Here is a 21,494-nt window from a genome sequence, read left to right on the forward strand (position 1 = left end):
TGCCGTGCTGTGAGCTTGTATATCTGCTATTTTTCAATAGTTAAAGCATAAAATAATGATACACCATAATGTGTACGCGTTCTGAATGGGTTAACTCTTGGGAGGAGCCGAGAGGGGACAAATGGAACCAAATGGACCCGTAAAGGGTCCATTTGGTTCCATTTGTCCCCCCCTCTCAGAATTACAAAACGGAGAAATGAACAGTGAACACTGATGACTGATTATTGTGATTACCACTTTTCACTCTTCCTTTAACTGTCAACTGTTCCCTATGAGATGCAATCAAACATGTAAGTTTGTCTCCACCTTGTCAAAGAAAGTTACAAATGTAGGCTATAAATTAACACACTGAGGATTTTACTGTGTGCGTGAAATCGCCCTGGAATCTGGAACAAGCCCCCAACACACACACACACACACACACACACACACACACACACACACACACACACACACACACACACAAAATGGGACGTTTTTGTTCTCATTGTTATTTCATTAGGAGCCAAATTATCTTTGAGGGAATAATTTATCGCCAGGGCCTCCTTTTATCTCCACGCGCGCGCGCACACACACACACACCTCCAACCCCCCCTTCATCTGATGCAAGTCTCCGCTCCTGGTGGGCAATGTTGTCAGGAGGAACTTGTGTGTGCGTGTGCATGCGTGTGTGTGTGTGTGTGTGTGTGTGTCATCAGTGGTAATTTAAAGAGAGTTTGCAGTTTTTGTTTTACTTGGACACTTAACTGCCATAGTTTTGCCATAACTAATGTACATTAACTGCCAAGGATTTTTCCTATTGTATTTACCTGATTTTAGACGGCTCCGTGCACTTTGTGCTTTCACGAAAGTCTTTTCTTTCACACGGAGAAGGAAAAATAGAACCGCGATGATCCGTGTGTAAGTTACGGTCCATAGAAAACTGGCCGTTTTGACCAAATGTGCGATATGAGAAAAGAAGGTCTATCCATGTTTCTGCAGCCAGGATGAAACAAGTGAATGCCCGAACGGCTGTTGGTTACCATGGTAACCAGTTAACACGTCTGTGGACGTGTTAAGGGCGTTTTCAACCAGTGCTCAGTGACCAGTTTGACAATTTGGCCAATGTTTAAATTGTCATTTTAGAGGTATTAAAAAGTCCTTAAATTGTCACTTTAGAAATGTGCAGATAGCCTCTATACACTTAAACTTTATGTTGGTTTGTTTACTGTTGAGTTAGAAAACAATGTTGCGCATTAAGTTAATCATCTGGGGACCACCCAAAATAATTTCACAGGTTTAGAACCACTGCACCATGGTATGGGGGTCATTACCCTTATCGAATTCAGCACGTCTTCTATGGAATCCCGTCACGCACCGAAAATAGACGACCCCGGCACGGGGCCGCACGTTGTGTGAGCTTGTGGATCACTGGTAATACGGGTCACAACGAGAAGGTCAAAAGGGTCAGAGGGGGTGTTTGGTTCCAGAGGTTTTGGTGTCAAATGTAATAATCCCCAGTGTGTGTGTGTGTGTGTGTGCGTGTGCGCGTGCGTGTGTGTGTGTGCGTGTGCGTGCACCCACCAGGTGGGCGGTGTCCTCAGTGATGACGCGGCAGAACCAGGTCCCCACAGATGACGGCAGGAATGTCACCCTGGCCCTCATCCCACTGTGGGACATGTGCAACCACACTAATGGACTGGTGGGTAGCCTGCTGTACACGCATGAGCACCTAGACACATGCACACGCATGCATTTAGGCCTAGAATTATCGAATGCTTTAACCGGTGAAAAATAGCAGATATACAAGCTCACAGCGCGGCACCGATTGCCGCGCTGCGAGCTTGTAGATCTGCTATTTTTGAAAAAAGTCGTGAAAATGTGTGCAAATCTTTGAATATATGTATTTTCAAAGCGAACGTTTGTAACTCAAATTTTGCTTCTGGGTGGTCCCTGGAACTAGATATTTTGAGATGGGGGTCCGTGGTCATTCAAATACATATCATTTTGGGGGTCCTTCACATGAAAAGGTTTGAGAACCACTGACACAGTAGTCTCTCAAGAACAGACTAACTGAGCTCCAGTGAAGTGAAAAGGACCTTTTCTTTGACGATGGCTGGCCAGATTGCTGACATAGAAACATATGGTTTTTCCAAAAATCTTAGAAGGATTCAAAAGACACTTATAGAATCGGGTCAAAATTCTAATGTTCACGACTTTTCAAAAATAGCAGATCTACGAGCTCGCAGCGCGGCACTCGGTGCCGCGCTGTGAGCTTGTATATCTGCTATTTTTCAATAGTTAAAGCATAAAATAATGATGCACAAAATGTGTACCCGTTCTAAATGGGTTAATGCACTAGCGTGTACATGCACGCGTGCACACACAAATGGACCGGTTCGACCAGGGGTGGGCATTTATTTTTTTCCATGGGGCCACATGAACAACAGAAAATATTGCTAAAATCCTGCAGTTAATTTAACTCTTAAGAATGTTCAAATGGACCCGAATTGACCTCTATTTGGTTCCATTTGGACACACTCTGAGGTACAAACCTGTACGGGTCCACTTGATTCCGAACTTATCAATTATTTCGCTGGGGACCCCCTGTAATCCTGTCAAGGACCCCCACATTGAGAATCCATTGGTTTAGTTTACGCACACGCGCGCGCGCACACACACACACACACACACACACACACACACACACACACACACACACACACACACACACACACACACACAGAGTAATTGAAAGCCATACTGTACATGTACATGATCCAACAAATAGATTTCCGAATATAAGTGGCTTTGGACAGATTCCCCAGAGGTTTGCGTACGTTTCTTATGTTTTTATTGCTTTGATTGTGTTCAGTGACTGATTGCAACAGAGCAATATTGCGGCTGTTCGTCGCAAAGCGCATTTAGCCACGCAAATGAGATTGGTGTTTGTGGAAAGCCGGTGACTATGAAAGAGCAAGTCATTAAGACGCCCCCAATTGAAATAGTTTATTTTTGTTACGTATTCCCTTTGGCGTGACTGTAAATGAAAAGAATATACATGCCTTTTCAAAGCCCTGGACGTATCGTTATTATCTGTATTTTATAATGTATTTATCTCTATGCGACCGATGGAATATATTGTCACTGTCGGTTGGAAACCTTGTATGTCCACTAAGAGTTGAGGCATAACATTTTTTATAACACGGTTCTATTGTGAAAATAGCAGATCTACATGCTCACGACGGTGTTGTGAGCATGTAGATCTGCTATTTTCACCATTTCTGCAGAGTGCAGACCTTACATTGTCACTTTAGAAATGTGCAGATACCCTCCATGCACTTTATTTATAAAACCCACTGACAGACTTTCACACATTATGTAATAATCAAAGTAGCAAAAGTAGCCGATCTACAAGCTCGCATTTGCCTTGCACCGCGTCGCGTTGTGAGCTTGTAGATCGGCAATCTTTGCTACTTCTCTGCGACACTGCTGTATGATAAATTTAGAAAAAAATAAATCATACAAAGTTGAAATATGGAGATATGAGGCTTCTGCGTGACAGCACCAGTATTCTGAAGGTTATTTATTGACAAATGGGTCATATTCAGTCGTTGTTAAAATGCACAAGCTCTCCATGCTATTGGATTGAAATGTTTTAACACCAATCATTATGGTCCCATAACACGTTCAGAGGAGCAGAGTATCGTTTCGTATGTGTGTCTCCTCTGACTTTGATAGGATTTTCATTCCTCAAAACTATTACTATTTTCTATATAGATCTTGTTTTGTTATTGAGATATGGGGCCTATTAGTGATGGGTTATTGAAGTCTGGTTTTCAAATAACCTAGGTCTAGAGCCGTAATAGATGTAATTGTATGTTTTATAATATAATCAAAACATTTTTAATTTAACCCATTTAGAACGGGTACACATTTTGTGTATCATTATTTTATGCTTTAACAATTGAAAAATAGCAGATATACAAGCTCACAGCGCGGCACCGAGTGCCGCGCTGCGAGCTCGTAGATCTGCTATTTTTGAAAAGTCGTGAACATTAGAATTTTGACCCGATTCTATAAGTGTCTTTTGAATCCTTCTAATTCTAGGCCTAAATGGGTTAATAATCACCACAGGCTCTTTCTCTCTCGTGTAAGGATGGAGCTTGAAACACATGCCTGTTAGAAAACTCGATAACATATTTATTGAGTACCCGGTATCAATAAGCTTGAGGCTTATCAAGCCTGTTATTGAGCATAGCGGCCCATGACGTCATGTTTAGGCGATCAAGACGTGTTTACAGCACTGTTCATCATATAAAGCCATTTTTAACACTTATTGCACATTTAATTAATGGTTGTTTTAATGATATTTAATGATAATATCTTTTTTACTTTAGACAATTTTCAGCTTCATAAATTCAGTCACAACTACTGGCCAATAACAAAAAGCAATACTAGTTCTGTGTTCAGAATTTGTTGTCTTGTCTCACATCTTTCCACAAAATATTAGAAAAGGCTCTATAGTGGTCTGGATAAAAGCCTGTCTTAACCCAATGAGTGCCCCGGGCCACAAGGTGCCGCTAGAGTGCCAGAAATATCTCTATAGGCCTTCGCTCTAGCTTCCGTCGACACTGCCCGTAGTGCCTTGGGATTTCACTCCATCCACTGTTATGTATGACGAGAGGAGGAAGTTAGCTAACACTTAGCCATTAGCGTCTTTATTTTTTAGAAGCCCGATCTAAAGCTATTTCAGTCGCAAAAAAACGTTGTCTTTGGTCTGGGAACACAATTCAGAGAAAATCCTCTCTAAAGATGTGACTTTGTATTGGATTCGGCGGCGCGATGCGGCGGCGTTGCCCGATTACGGCCCGTGGATGGCCGAGTCTCGGCCCCGGCCATGGATGGAAATTTAGACCGGGGCTTCGTTGAGGCCTCCGATTAATTAATTCATTTTATTAAATATCCCGGACTAGATCGGGATAGGCACCCCGGAATACGTCGCGCCGCCGACAGTATAGATCGAGTTTTTTTGGGGGGGCTCTAAACTTTATTTTAAACAATTTTCAATGGAATAAATCGTCGGACCATCTAGCATCACTCGTTGGAAAGCGTAGGACGACCCAGGACCATCCACATCTCTACAAGCAGCTCAGGGTATGTAAAATAGCAAAAAAAATATTGGATTGGATTGAAAATATCCCGAACAAGTTCGGGGGCACAAGAAGGGTTAATAAGCAGGATGGATAAGGTGCTCATTATCAATAGAAACTAACCAGCTCCGTCCCTCCTCTTGTGTCCCTCAGATCACCACAGGCTACAACTTGGAGGACGACAGGTGTGAATGTGTGGCCCTACAGGACTACAAGGAGAATGACCAGGTAAGAGGCAAGAGTTAACACCATTAACACAGGGGTCTTCAACAGGGGGTCCTCAGAGTTACTACAGGGGGTCCTCCAAATCTTCCAATCCTTTTTATATTAACAACTTGAACCCTAGTGTCCATATTCTGCGAACTGTAGCCAAAAATAGCAGATCTACAAGCTCACAACGCCTCGCAGTGCGAGGCGTTGTGAGCTTGTAGATCGGCTATTTTCGGCAAAGAGGTTTGGTGTAGAGGGGGAAAAGAGCAGACTAAGTACAGAGTAAAAGGTCAAGTTTATTAAGACGGTTCAAGTGGTTAAATATCTGAAAACACAAATTGACATGAATCCAAAATATACTGATGATTGTGCTGTCAAACGATGAAACTATATGGTATCAGTGAAAAGGTTGTGGGGGTCCCTGCTTCTCTCTCAACTACGGGGTCCTTGGCCTGAAAACGACACAATTCCAGGTCTGAAAAGGTTAAAGGAGTAGTTCACCCCCAAAATATTTTTTTTCTTTCTTTTTTCTATTGAATACTCATGCCATGGAGACTTGAGTTCAATAATATTCTTTTTTTATTTTAATTTTTCGCATTCCCAAGACAAAAATTGGATTACAATAAATGTACCCCGTTTGATTCCCGGATGGGGACCCAAATGCATTTGGGGCACAGTTGAAACATGGAGATAACAAGGTTTCTGCCAGACAGCAACGATATTTCCAGTTATGGTTTTCTCCGTACTTGTGGGGTTTATCCCTATCTTCCTGTGCATGTGGCACCGCAGAGCTCTTATCGTGCCCTCCTCCGTTGGTTCTGATATCGCCGGCTGAGCCTTGTTCACATTGTGGAGGGAGCTGCGGAGATTCGGTCAGCCTGGAGAAAAGGAAACAGAAAATGTGTTCGAGAATGTGGAAAAGTGTGTGTGACTAATATTTCTGAGAGCCAAACGTCTCCACAAGTATAAAGGTAGTACAAGGGTCTTCAACAGGGGGTCCGGGACCCCCTAGGGGTCCTCATGCAGTCACTACAGGGGGTCCTCCAAATCTTTGAGTGATAGAAACTTTTTTTTTTCTCCTTTTTTATATTAACCACTTGAACCCTAGTGTCCATATTCTGAGAACTTTAGCCAAAAATAGCAGATCTACAAGCTCACAACGCCTTGCAGCGCGAGGTGTTGTGAGCTTGTAGATCGTCTATTTTCGGCAAAGAGGTTTCGGCAAAGAGCAGACTAAGTACATCGTGAAAGGTAAATATCTGAAATGAATCCAAAATACACTGATGATTGTGCTGTCAAACGATGAAACTTTATGGAATCTGGGGCTCCCTGCTTCATCTCTCTCTCAGCTAAGGGGTCCTTGGCCTGAAAACATTGAAGACCCCTGCTGTAGTAGAATGTGAGACATTGTGAGGCCCATTTTCCTCGCAAGAAACGAATTGTTGTTTAATGGTTGAACAAATATTCTTAGAGATACATTCACAATTGGAAAAAGATTCAGGTTGAGTTTAAGATTAGTATTCAGACACATGCAGAAGTTAGGTTTGGCGTTTGAAATTAAAGTTAAATGTTTTTTTTTCACGAAAAATCACCGATCTACAAGGTCGCGCCGCAGGCACGACACGTTACGTATCACAATGTGAACGATTTTGTCACTAATCTGTTGTGACCTGAAGATGGCTATATTCAAATTGTTCAACTGTTTTCAAACTAAAAACAACTCTAGCCTAACTAGCGTAAATGATGCATCCCCAAACTTTCATGTCCTCACACGTGTATAGTAGGGCATTCACGAATAGTGATTTTTAGTATTCGAATTATTCGACCTCAAAGTATTCGAATAGTCGAATATTCTACAGGACTGTCCAAACTGTCAAATATTAAGTACAAGAGGCAAAGTACAAGAGGCAAACACAACGCCTCGCAACGCGAGGCGTTGTGAGCATGTAGATCTGCTATTTTCACAATATTTATCTGCGGAACCGAGTCACATCAAATGTAATACCTACAATTCCAAGTGCTTGTCAGGGTGGGGGTCCCCAGTTCAAATATGTTTATTTTGGGGGTCACGGCCTAAAAAGGTTTGAGAACCCCTGGTATAAAGCATTACAAAATTCATCCACCAGGGACATTGACAACTCATTTTTATGACTTCCTATCTAGCCACGCTTTATAAACTATATATTTTTTAAAGAGATAAAAAAAAAAGTGAATATTCAACTTCGGTAAACAACGTCGAATAGTGACTTTGATATTCGAATGGTGAATGCCCTACTGTATAGCAACACGAGCTTACGCGCGCGCAAGTGTGTGTGTGTGTGTGTGTGTGTGTGTGTGTGTGTGTGTGTGTGTGTGTGTGAAAGAGAGTATTCTCTGTCCGCCCGCAGCACCTCTCACTCCTTCCCTCTCCGTTTCCATGCCTCCCCCCCCCCCCACCCCTCCTCCTCCACCCCCCCTCCACCCCTCCATGTCCTTTCTTTAGAATAGGAATTATTTGATAAGATTCAGAAGGACAGAGAGGTGCAGGCAAGAGAGAGAGAGAGAGCGCTTGAAGGGGCTGAAGGGGCTGAAGGGGGAGGAGGGAGGGGAGGGGAGGAGGTGGAGGTGGTTTACCACGTCTAAGACCGGGAGGCTGGATGGAACATTGGTAGAGAGTCCCAACCAGGGGCGTCGCACCAAATTCTGGGCCCTGGGTACAAGGATTCACTGCGGCCCCCCCCCCCCCCCCCCATGAAAGTTCTTCCCATTTAGACTGGGAACGCATTATTATTACGCATAATTTTTTTTAACTATTGAAAAACAGCAGATATACAAGCTCACAGCGCGGCACCGAGTGCCGCGCTGCGAGCTTGTAGATCTGCTATTTTTTGAAAAATCGTGAACATTTGTGCAAGTCTTTGAATATTTAAAATCCTTTAAAATGTTTCTATGTCAGTTGTGCTCAAACCTTTTACATGTGAAGGACCCCCAAAATGATGTGTATTTGGCCACGGACCCCCATCTCAAAATATTTAGTTCCAGGGACCCCACAGAAGCAACATTTGAGTTACAAATGTTCGCTTAAGAAATGCATATATTCAATGATTTGCTCACATTTTCACAACTTTTCAAAAAAGCTCGGTGTCACGCTGAGAGCTTGTATATCTGCTATTTTTCAATAGCTAAAGTATAAAATAATTAAGGCCCCTCCACCTTGGGCCCTAGTAAGTCAGTCCCACTTTCCCCCCCTTGTGACGCCCCTGGTCCCAACCCCAGCCCTCCCCGCCCCTCCCCTCTCCCCACCCCTCCCCGCCCATGGGTGCATTTTTCCTACCTCTGCTTGGTCCAATGGCAACGCAGACAAGCCTCTCAAAGTGGAATTATGCGTACAACCTTCGAAGCAGTGGCGTAAAGTAACTAAGAACATGCACTTGTGTATGATACTTAAAATATACGTATATACCAGGGGTTCTCAAACCTTTTTAAGCCGTGACCCCCCCCCAAATAAAAATAATATGAACTGGGGACCCCCCTACCCTGACAAGCACTTGGAATTGTAGGTATTACATTTAATGTGACTCGGTTCCACACATAAATATCGCAGTGCGAGGCGTTAGATGTAGATCTGCTATTTTCACAATGTTCGCCTCGTGCTTACTTAATATTTTACGTTTTGGCCAGTTTGTCTTGAAAGTCCTTAAATTGTCACCTTATAAATTTGCAGATACCCTGTGTACACTTATACTGTATGTTGGTTTGTTTACCGTTGAGTGAGAAAAATAAATGACATTAAGCTAATCATCTGGGGACCTCACAAAATCATTTGGGGACCCCACTTGGGGTCCCGACCCCAAGTTTGAGAACCACTGGTATATACAGTACAGGCATTCGAGTACTTTTACTTTTTTAGATGTGGCAGAGTATTTATTTTACTGTGCTGATTCCACCGCTGCATCAAAGGCAGTGGCGTCAGTTCAGAAAAGGCTAAGGTATGGCAACATGACTGGTGTCTTGCACGCGCGCCTTCGCGAGCGTGCAAGACACCAGTCATGTTGCCATACCTTAGCAACAGGCATGATACATTTATTTTAAGAAGTAGGCTACATTCTACGGTTTCTTGGGCTGTATATGGCAGCCTGGAACGGTTGTTCAAGAGCAGCTATAAACTTGGCATGTTAGTAAACGTGCCACAATTAACAATAATGAATTGCACCTGTGCAGCTGTCAGCTGACCTGGGAATATACCATTTTGTCAAGTGACCATTTTGTTAAAATTTGCATTTGTAGTTATTTTACTGTAATTTAACAACATAATAACCAGAACAGATAGACAAAGAGACATTCATGGATTTATATTAAGTAGCTTTTATTTCCCCCCCTGGACCCAGGGTATGGCAGCTGCCAGGGTTGTTAAGTAACGGATTACATGTAACGGGATTACGTAATCAGATTACAAAAAACTGGTAACTTGTAAAGTCTCAGGTTACATTTTAAAATGTGTAATCTGGATTACAGTAACGGATCTGAATGATGGCGGTTACATGCTGGATTACATTCTCCCCTTGCCCTCATCAAATTTACATATAAGTTATAACGCCAAACAATAAAATAATCAAGTCGAATCAACGTAAAGTACTGCCACTTTGTTTAAGTAAAATTCATAGGCTCAATATTCTTGTCTAGTTATCAATGCTAAAAAGTAATCCAAAAGTAACTGAAAGTAACTAGCAGTTACTTTTTAAATTGTGATAATCAGATTACGTTACTGACTACATTTTCTTTGCAAGTAACTTGTAACTGTAGGGGATTCCTTTTTAAAAGTAACCCTAACAACCCTGGCAGCTGCATACCCCTGCCATACCCAAATGACGCCCCTGATCCAAAGGTATACTTTTATCTCTCCGTCTGTTTGCCTCTCTGTCATCGCAGGCTCCGTATTTCCCTCTCCTTCTCCGTGTCTCCTCTCGTCATCCTCCGCTATCTGTAAAGAAAAGGAAATAATAATGTGTCAGAGGGATTACGTGAGAGGCGTGTGGATCCACTGATGTTGGGGGGATACCTCCTCCTCGTCCACTCCTCACTTTGTCACTCGCAATCAAATGTGTGTCCGCATTCATGTGATGTTTAACCATTTTAAGCCTGGAACGCAAAAAATAGCAGATCTACAAGCTCACAGATGCGATGCGAGCTTGTAGATCTGCTATTGGAAAAAAATGACAATTTGTTCAAGTCTTTGAATATTTTGACCCGATTTTTAAATGCCTTCTATAATTATTATTATTTTTTTTTTAACATCTTTCTATCATCAGTGGTTTTAGATTTTTTTCATGTCAAGGACTCCCAATATTATAGGTATTTGGCTGTGGACCCCTATATCAAAATGTGTTGTTCCAGGGACCCCCAATAGCAAAGATTTGAGTTAAAAAGGTTTGCTTTGAAAATGAATGAAGTCAAAGATTTGTACACATTTTCATGATTTTTTTCGAAAATAGCAGATCTACAAGCTCATAGCGCGGCACTCGGTGCCGCGCTATGAGCTTGTATATCTGCTATTTTTCAATAGCTAAAGTATAAAATAATTCCAGGACTTGATAGGTTAAGTGTACCCTCAGATTCATACTTTGTACGGTAACTGAACCAAGTGGGCACCTGAGAAGTCTGGATGCCTCAACGTTAAATATGTGCTTTTATTGTTTTCCCCCCAAAAACAAAACAAAAAAAAAGAATGAATGTATGTGTATGAAATATGGGTCTGAAATAAGGTAAAGTATACATCATTGACATTTTGCAGCCTAATATTTCAACAATGGCTGAAAATTAATACAAACCTGTCGATAGCCAGTTATCATTGGCATGAACAAGTTGAACTGATAATGATGATGATTGTACTGTGCATATCTCTGTATTTTCTTTATTTCTTTTTGATTACAGTTTGTGTTATGATACTGTTGATGAGGATCAAAATAAACTACATCTTAAAGCTATACTGTGTAAGTTGCTCAACTGGTGGTCTGTAGCAGTATAGCAAACCGCGGTCGCGTTTGCTTTTTTCGTCCGTTTTTCGCTCGCGGACCGGGCCGTCAGACCACCGCGTCCGCCTCGCCTCGCCGAGACGCTTTCAATGAGGTCTCCCGTGTCCTTCTACGAGCAGCGGTTGGAGAGTTACATGCTAGACTCCTCCAGTGTAAACACTGCAGTGTACTTCCTGAAGGCGTGTTTCCTAAACCCACCAGAGAGCCCGGCAGTGTATGTTCTGCGCTGTGATTGGCCGGCAGTGTATAACCCTCGCTGTGATTGGCCGGTAGTGTGATGACGCAATTTTTCCGCGAAAACCGGTCCCGGGCAGGGATCATAGAAAACATATAAAGAGAAGGCTTTAGAAGCTGAAAATAACGGAGTGGGGGTTCTAAAACTTAAGCGATTTAACAGCTAGGACCATTTTAAGATTCGTTTTATAAAAAAAGTTACATGGTACAACTTTAAATGGTCAAATCATGCATACTTTACATATTTTCAAGCCACTATCCAAAGCATGCCTACTCTTGTTCTTTTAATTTGCCCACATATGATGCTAGGTACAGTTATTTATGCTTAAAAAATACAATAAAAACTCACAAAAAACATGCAGTAATCCTGGTCTCTATACTGCCTCCCCCTGGCCAGCCGGGTCGCCTGATGGAGGGGAAAGGAACTAGTTGGAATAACGTGTTCCTTCCACACGCTATGTCAGGTGAAAAGAAGCAGCTTGGACTCCTCATGCTGCGTTGAGAGCCATGAGGACTAGATCGCCTATTTTCGGCAAATACATTTGGTGTTGAGGTAAAAAAGAGCAGACCAAGTACAGGGTGAAAGGTCAAGTTAACTAAAAACACAAATCCAACATTGACTAATGACAGTGCTGTCAAACAAGTCTATGAATCTATCTATGAAACACTCTCTCAGTCCTTGGCCGGAAAATGGTGAAGACCCCTGCATTAGACAATTGACAGCGGGTGAAAAAAAAATGGTTACAAAAATCAAGATAAAAATAATAGATGGTAGTACAAACCTGTGTGTGTGTCCCTCTGCCTCTCCCCCAGGTCTACATCTTCTACGGCACCCGCTCCAACGCAGAGTTCGTCATCCACAACGGGTTCTTCTTCCAGGACAACGCTCACGACAGGGTGAAGATCAAGCTGGGCGTCAGCAAGAGCGAGCGGCTCTACGCCATGAAGGCCGAGGTGCTGGCGCGAGCCGGCATCGCAGCGTAAGTTAAACACACGGCAGTCGGACAACTCATGATGGAATAAATATATGTATTGAGCATAATATCGGCTAAACCGATCAGTTATTTTGATATCGGTTCGATAATTTTTATGGCCGATATTGCCGATACCGGTATGATGGCACGATTAATCGTGCATCCCTAGTTTTATTGATTTTAACGATTTTTATTGCGGCGGAGGATTTAAGATTCTGTCCCTATCGGAACATAACTCGGACGGCGCCAAGTCGACTTGAGACACCGTAGAGCGAGTTGAAGTGAGCGAGTATTGCCGTGTCGAGCGCTACGAAGGCACGCCCTCCGATTAACAAGCTCACAACGTGTTGCGACGCGTTGTGAGCTTTTAGATCTGCTATTTTCAAACATTCTGAACTTTTACTTTTGGTACTTTAAGAACATTTTGACCCCAACACTTTCATACTTTTACTCAAGTAGATTTCGAATTCCGGACTTTTACCTAGTTGTAACAGAGTATTTCTTCATTGCAGTATTGATACTTTAACTCGAGTAAAACATGCAAGTACTTTTTCCACCACTTCTGCCACTGCGCCACCCGAGCACGCCGGGAGTCTCTACTCTAAACTTTTTTTTCTCATTACAGTCCATGTTCGCCAGCCTTGTTTTTTCCCCCTACCCCAGTAAATATTTCAAACAATTAGCTTCCCCCCTTCGGCGTAATTGAAAGACACAATATAAATGTTTCAGCAGGTCTTTCTCTCTCTCTTTTGTCTACAAGTATCAATTTACCATCCGCCCCGATGCTTTCATCACCATGCAAGCTTAATCATTTTATCATTAGCCCCCTTAATATTATGCAGCATTCTCCTCTCTCGCCGGCATTTTTAATCAGAAGGCCCTTTTAATCTCTTATTGATGACAAGTCTAAATCTCAGCAGTGGAAATTAAATGAAAACAATCGGCGTTGTTTGCCAGGGCGCTCCGTTATACACTGACACACATCGTGATGTATCATTTTCACAAGTGGTGGGAAGAAGTACTTTTTTTTTTTTTTACTTGAATAAAAGTATCGATACCTCGATTGTAAAAGAATGCTCTGTTACAAGTACAGTAAAAGGCCAGCCCTGTATGAAAAGTATTGCAACCTACTTAAAAATGTACTTAAAACCAGTAAGACGCCTAAGGGTGAAAATCTGGCCAGTGATGTATATCGGACCAGTTACCCATATATGGAGACCCCTGGTACCCATAGATATTCACAGATATGGGCTTAATATTGATGACATCAGGGATCTCCATATATGGGCATAAAAGGGATTTGGTTCCCCTGTCATCACAGGGATCTCCATATATGGGCATGAAAAGGATTTGGATCCCCTGGCATCACAGTGATCTCCCTAAATGGGCATAAACGGGATTTGGTTCCCCTGACATCACAGTGAAGTCATAGACTGTAAAAAAGTGTACACGGACATGATGTGCCTTTTCTCATAGTAAACTGTGACGCAATAAGTGCAAAATGGCACTTGGAGGGGTTGTTAGGGCTTAACCCCATGAGCCCCAGTGTCCGTATTCTGAAGTGTACATTCGCTGAAAATAGCAGCTCTACAAGCTCACAAAGTGTGGAGGGGAAAAGGAGACTGCCTGGTATAGACCCCTGGAGGACTCCAGACAACAAAGTACATGTCTATAGGAGTGGTTAAGTGTCTTAGACACGTGGTCTAGGCAAGCAAAACTCCTTTACCTGAATGTTCCTGACCTCGATTAGTCGACTATTCGTGGGAGAGAGTCTGATTCGACTGCCAATCTCGTAGTCGTGCATGATTCGACTGAGAGATTGGCCTAATTTGATGAATTGATTAGCTAATAGTTTGCCAAAATATATCACAATTGATTGGGAAAAACCAAGCAAGATCTTTTTGCATTATTCGACTACCAGTCGACTTTTGGCAACATTTGGCCAATCACATTTTACTCTAGAAATCCTTAGTCAGGGACAGGCCTACCCTGAAGAAGCCCATGTACATGTTGGAGTCTCAGGGCTTATCTCACGTTTTCTCACACTTATATTGGCAAACTGTGGCGCAAAGCTCGTCCGGTCGGTTAAGCAGGCGCGTCTGGGTTGGCCAATCACGGAAGTCGGTGGCCACAACCCTCTGCGTCCTCCGCAGACCCGCTGACAGACCAATACGATATCTGTGGTTTCTCGGTTCTCTGAATATGTGACACACGACGCAGTAAGTTAAAGGACGTTCGGTCGGACGGCGCCTGAATTATGCCCGGGACAGTCAGGTAAACAAATAGACATACGCAGGTATCGTGATATTTATATGGATAAATATTCACAGACCCCATATACTGAGATTAATGGAAGTAAATACACCAGACGCGGTGCCCTTTCCAGAGCTGCCATTTTGTCTGAGCTCAACATTTTCTTTTAAACCATTAAGACATGGAATTATTTTATGCTTTAGCCGGTGCAGCGCTATGACTTGTATGAAAATGTATGCAAATCTTTGAATATATGTTTTTCAAAGTAAACTTTTTGTAACTCAAATATTTGCTACTGGGGGTCCCTAGAACAAAATATTTTGAGATGGGGGTCTGCGGCCAGTTACCTATAATTCTGGGGGTCCTTGACATGAAAAGGTTTGAGAACCACTGATTTAGAAGAAGGATTGTGAAGACATTTATAGAATCGGGTCAAAACTTGCACAAATCTTAAAGATTTTCCAAAAATAGCAGATCTACAAGCTCGCAGCGCGGCACTCGGTGCCGCGCTGTGAGCTTGTATATCTGCTATTTTTCAATAGTTGAAGCATAAAAGAATGGTTAAAGTAATGTGTTCCCGGACTTATTGGGTTAAAGAGTTAAGTTGAGCTCAGCTGGATGCTCCGTTACTGAAGCAACGGACAGGGATAATTCAATAGCAGCACTGGGGGGAACCGGGCCCCCATAATGCATTTCTCTGGTAGTAATAATGTCGACCCTGTCCTAGCGACTGCCACATCGATCAATTTGCTGAAGTACAGGAAAAATATTGTCCTCCTCCCCCCCCCCCCCCACCAAAAAAAGAAAATTACCTCGGCCCGGAACGTTATGAAGAAATGCCATTTTTTGACGCCGGAACAGCATTCTGCTGAGTCTTAACCCATTTAGGCCAGAACACATTATGAGGCAATGTTTTATGCTTTAAATATTTTAAAAAAATAGCAGATATACAAGCTCACAGCGCGGCACCGAGTGCCGCGCTGCGAGCTTGTAGATCTGCTATTTTTGAAAAATCGTAAAAATTAGAATTTTGACCCCATTCTATAAGTGTCTTTTGTATCCTAAGGTTTTTTGGAAAAAAACTATGTTTCTATGTCAGCAGTCTGGCCAGCCATCGTCAACGAAAAGGTCCTTTTCACTTAACTGGAGCTCAGTTGGTCTGTTCTTGAGAGACTACTGTGTCAGTGGTTCTCAAACCTTTTCATGTGAAGGACCCCCAAAATGATATTTATCTGGCCACGGACCCCCATTTCAAAATATCTAGTTCCAGGGACCACCCAGAAGCAAAATTTGAGTTACAAACGTTCGCTTTGAAAATGCGTATATTCAAAGATTTGCACACATTTTCACGACTTTTTCAAAAATAGCAGATCTACAAGCTCGCAGCGCGGCACTCGGTGCCGCGCTGTGAGCTTGTATATCTGCTATTTTTCACGGGTTAAAGCATTCAATAATTCTAGGCCTAAATGGGTTAAGCTCATTCTTTGGGGCGACAACTTCGTGTTCCCTGTCATTCTGTTCACCTCGTCAATCCAAATAAATATATAAATCGATAAATGGAACGGGGCAGAGTGACTGGCCACTGTTGCTGCGGGGAATAAACCCCAACATAATTGACTGATATAGTATTCCTGTGTACCGGGACAATATGGTGTTAATGAACAAGGCTCTAGCGTGGCACAACGTTTTTTATTTTTTGTTGGCTCAACACAACGCTGCCTCGCAATTGATCTTACATGTTACCTTGCCAATTGTAAGCTATTGTTTCTTTTTTTAATATATATGTATTGCCGCCTTCAAGTGGAAACCTTGTATGTCCAAAACTGGAGGGGGGAAAAAAAGTGTTCCCGTGGATAGTCACAAGTTCTTATTAACTCACCCACTGCCATATGACAAGTCTGTCGAGTTTTGGGGGTTGTCCAAAACGCCGGTGACGAGTTTGACGACCATTTAATTAATTAGATGAAATCTAAAACAACCCAACTTTGATCGACGCTCCGCGGTTCCGATTTGACCTTATAAAAAGCACTTCCGGTCTGGGAACGGAAACGGATCCATTTCCAGATCCGGGAGGCGGGCTCATTACCGGTTCTCAATGACCGAATCCGGTTTTCATTTGTTTACAGGGTAAACATGGAGGCTCGTTGCTCCAAGATGGGTGCATGGATTTTGTTCATTTTTTTTTTCTTTTTTGTAACAGTGAATGGCGTGCACACGTGTGATACACGATCTGTGGACCAGAAAAAAGAAATAGCAAAAATAACTGATCTAATAAGCTAGAGTTGGGCATTAATTAGCAAGAAAACATAAAATGTTGAAATATGGACATACGCGGTTTACAGTGCCCAACAAGGACGCTATTTAAGCATCTTATCGGAATCCTGTAATGTGTGTGCTCATATGAGCGTTGGATACTTTTTGGACACTTTATGTATATATTCTTCTTTTATTGTGATAGCTTTTTTGATAGTTTTTGAATATATTTTTATTGTTCCTTGCTTTCTTTTTGGACTGTTCTTTTTGGACTGTTTTACTTCTTTCTAACTTGTAACCTTAAAACTGCTGTGCTGCCTCTGGGCAACTGATTTTCCCCCTTGGGACCATAAAGGTATCTATCTATCAATCTATCTATGACACGCAAACAAGGTTTTCAAGTAGATTTGAGATGGATTCCAAGTTGTGCTGTTTTCCAACACCCTCAGGTCCAGCATCTTCGCCCTGCACTGCAACGAGCCTCCCATCTCAGCCCAGCTCCTGGCCTTCCTACGAGTCTTCTGCATGACCGAAGGTAAGACACACACACACACACACATACACACACACACACACACATACACACACACACACACACACACACACACACACACACACACACACACACACACACACACACACACACACACACACAAATACACACACACACGCGCGCACACACACGCGCACCGAGGTCTTGCCACCGGGGACATTCCTGAAGGACCATCCTCCCTCCCCCCTTTCCACTATATCGCGGCCACAGACCCCGGGTAAGACACTCACGCCAGCACACAAAGCACGGCATGCTCTCAGCCAGGGACGTGCACAGAATTTTAGAAAGGCAAGGGCTGAAATTTCTAAAAGGGCCTTTTGGTGAGAATATCGAAAATAGCACCTCCACCTCCAAGCGCTGCGGTGTGTTGTGAGCTTGGAGGTCGCCTATTTCCGGTGCTTGATACCATACTGAACAAAGCATAATAAAGTCAATACTGGAGATGTGGCGTAACGGAATGGAGGCAGTTCTTTCATCACATGATGCTGCGTTCAAGTTCAGGAGAGTTTGGACAAGGCAATTCTTCTTGAACGCTGCCTTCAGGTATGGCATGGAAAAGAGGGGCATTTGCATTTCTTTTACAATAGTAAAAACCCATTCATGGTCTGGAGAGGGCACTTTTTATAGACAAATAAAAGGGCAGGGCTCAAGCCCCCTTTGATGTCTATATGTGTGCACCTGCCTGCTCTCAGCCCCCTTCCCCTCAGTACAACACACCTCCAGAGACCCTCCTCAAGTGACTGCTTCCTTCCCCTACATCTCCAGGACGGAGGAGAGGAGAGGAGAGGAGAGGAGAGGAGAGGAGAGGAGGGGAGTGAATGAGATGGAGGAGGAGGTGGAGGTGGATGAAGGGGAGCAAGACGGGGCGGGGCGGGAGGGAGGGAGAGCAAGGGCCTATCCGTTCCATAGGCGGCTTAACCCATTTAGGCCTAGAATTATTGAATGCTTTAACTATTGAAAAATAGCAGATCTACAAGCTCACAGCTTTTTAACTAAAAATGTTGCTTCTAGGGGGTCCCTGGAACAAAATATTTTGAGATTGGGGGTCCTTGACATGAAAAAGTTTGAGCACCATGCAGGGACATATAGGCCTACATACTGTAGGTTTTTCAAAAAAAAAACAGAAGGATTTAGAAGACACTTGGGTCAAAATACTCAAAGAACTAAACATTTTGACCTAAATGTCGCATATGTTTCTATGTCAGTGGTTCTCAAACATTTTCATGTCAAGGACCCCCTAGATTAAAAATGTACTTGGCCGCCGACCCCCATCTAGAAATATTATGTATCAGTGACCGCCCCCAAATATATATATTTAGAGATATCAAATAGATAGCTGATCTACGACTACAAGCTCGCAGTGCGGCACTGAGCTTGTATATCTGCAATTTCTTTTAATTAATAGTTAAAGCATAAAATAATGGTCAAAGTGGTTAAAATCGAGAGGGACGCGGATGCGTTCCCGGTCTTGACGAGTTAATTGATCAAGGCAGCCCACCAGATGTGTGCGAGAAGCGATCCGCCGGGGGGCCCTGCAATATTCATCTGCATGTATGCAGAACGCCCTGCGGTGTCATAAACCCCCCCCCCCCCTCCCCCCCAGCCAGCAAGGCCACATCCTCCTCCTGGCGAAGGACTCATCCTGAGGACCCCGGCTTCTTGTGATATATTATTCACGTTTTTTTCTCCCTCTGCGCTGCATGTTAATTTTTAACCCATTTAGACCGGGAAGGTGTCTTGTGTCACCTATAACCACTTTAACCATTATTTATTCATACTTTGGCTATTCACAAAGAGCAGGTGCCGCGCTGCAAGCTTGTAAACGTGAAGCTAGATGTTTTTAGGTTTTAGAAAAGTGTTTTACTGATTAGGTGCGTGGTCTACCTATGTTGTTGTTTCTCTAGATTGATATTCCTATGCATTTTGTTGTATTGTTGTTGATGTACAGACGTATTATCTTGATTATTATATTAATGTATTACCTGCTTATTGTAAGTCGCTTTGGATTAAAAGCGTCTGCTAAATGCCTAAACTGTAAACTGTAGATCTTCTATTTTAGAAAAATCGTGACATTTTTGGGAACATTTTTTAATCTATCTTTTGAACATTGGTCAACTCAAATATTTGCTTCCGGGGGGGTCCCCTGATACATAATATTTTGAGATGTCGGGTCGGTGGCAAAAACTAACTTTGAGAACGTAGAAATGTGCGTTTTTTTCAAAAACCTTTTTAGAAGACATTTATAGAATCGGGTCAAAAATATCCAAAGGCTTGCACAAATCCTCTGGATTTTTCAAAAAAATAGCAGATCTCAGAGTGCTGCGCCACGAGCTTGCAGATCTTTTATTTTTTTATGGTAAAAGTAATGCGTAATCAATGCGTTCCAGGGCCTAACTGGGTTAAAATGCCCCCCCGCCCCTCTCTCCACCCCTTCGGAAGGTGGAAAGGGAGCGGTTGTAGAGGGTGGGGGTCGATATCATAAAGAGGGAGCAAGGCTGTCTACATTTCTTAACAGATGTGACATGACAGAATAGAGCGCGCACACACACACACACACACACACACACACACACACACACACACACATGCACCCAAGGCAAGCGGCGCTCAAGTCCCTTTTATCTCACTCGGTCCCTGGGTTTCATGTAAACCACGACTTGCGTAACTCGTCGGAATCAAAGCCGGCAGGCACAAAGGTTCCAGGAAGAAGATGGAACGGTTAGAGGAGTTTGAGCTCGTCTGCCCGATGGGGGCGGTGGGGAGGGGGTTGTCCGTGGTGTTTTACACCGATAACGGCCATTAACTCTCCTACTGCCAGATTATTTATTTATTTATTGGGTCTGGTGCCATCAAAAAGCGGCTTACCTTTGCGACGTTATAGCAGATAGACAGACATTTATTTTTTTTTTTATTTTTTTTTATTGTGCAATAGTGCACTTTGGTCTGCCAGGCAGCAGAGGGCGGCGTCATGCGAGAATGAATGTGAATTTGCCTGTTATGTGTTGAAGAAGAAGAAGACCAGTCACTGGCCACAGAGCCTTACAGCCAGAGGAAATCAACAAGGAAGTGAATTGTTCTCCGTTGATCTAACGCATAATGGATTTTTTACACCATCACCGCGGAAAATGTGTTTACAGTAAACGGCCGCGCGACCCCTCATCAGCTTACAGTCATCAGACGAACGAACCGAACGAGCGCCGTATTGGCATCGAGGTTCTGTAAAAAATGGGGCGAACGTTAACGTTCAAAGCGTGGGGAGAGTTAATGACCCATTTAGGCCTAGAATTATTGAATGCTTTAACCAGTGAAAAATAGCAGATCTACAAGCTCACAGCACGGCACTGAGTGCCGCGCTGCGAGCTTGTAGATCTGCTATTTTAGAAAAAGTCGTGAAAATGGGTGCAAATCTTTGAATATATCTATTTTCAAAGCGAACGTTTGTAACTCGAATTTTGCTTCTGGGGGGTCCCTGGAACGAAATATTTTGAGATGCTGGTCCGTGGCCAAATACATATCATTTTGGGGGTCCTTCACATGAACCACTCACATAGTAGTCTCTCAAGAACAGACTAACTGAGCTCTAGTTAAGTGAAAAGGACCTTTTCTTTGACGATGGCTGGCCAGATTGCTGACATAGAAACATAGGTTTTTCAAAAAACCTTTGAAAGATTCAAAAGACACTTATAGAATCGGGTCAAAATTCTAATTTTCACGATTTTTCAAAAATAGCAGATCTACAAGCTCGCAGCGCGCTGTGAGCTTGTATATCTGCTATTTTTTAATAGTTAAAGCATAAAATAATGATACACAATAATGTGTACCCGTTCTAATGACAATTAATCGATGTCTTGATCTCGACCGAAAAACGTTTAAC

General features: G+C 42.9%; 1 protein-coding gene across 1 annotated transcript in view; it reads left to right on the plus strand.

The window, feature by feature from the left end:
- Nucleotides 1–21,494, plus strand: part of setd3 (SET domain containing 3, actin histidine methyltransferase) — a 73,406-nt gene that overhangs the window by 40,665 nt on the left and 11,247 nt on the right. The window contains exons 8-11 of the mRNA XM_080750750.1: nucleotides 1,567–1,681; nucleotides 5,286–5,360; nucleotides 12,401–12,567; nucleotides 17,517–17,602. Coding sequence (XP_080606876.1) covers nucleotides 1,567–1,681; nucleotides 5,286–5,360; nucleotides 12,401–12,567; nucleotides 17,517–17,602 — 443 coding nt within the window. The remainder of the gene's footprint in view (nucleotides 1–1,566; nucleotides 1,682–5,285; nucleotides 5,361–12,400; nucleotides 12,568–17,516; nucleotides 17,603–21,494) is intronic.

Source organism: Nannobrachium achirus (genome assembly GCF_963921795.1).
Source record: "Nannobrachium achirus genome assembly, chromosome: 20".
Taxonomy (NCBI): Eukaryota; Metazoa; Chordata; class Actinopteri; order Myctophiformes; family Myctophidae; genus Nannobrachium; species Nannobrachium achirus.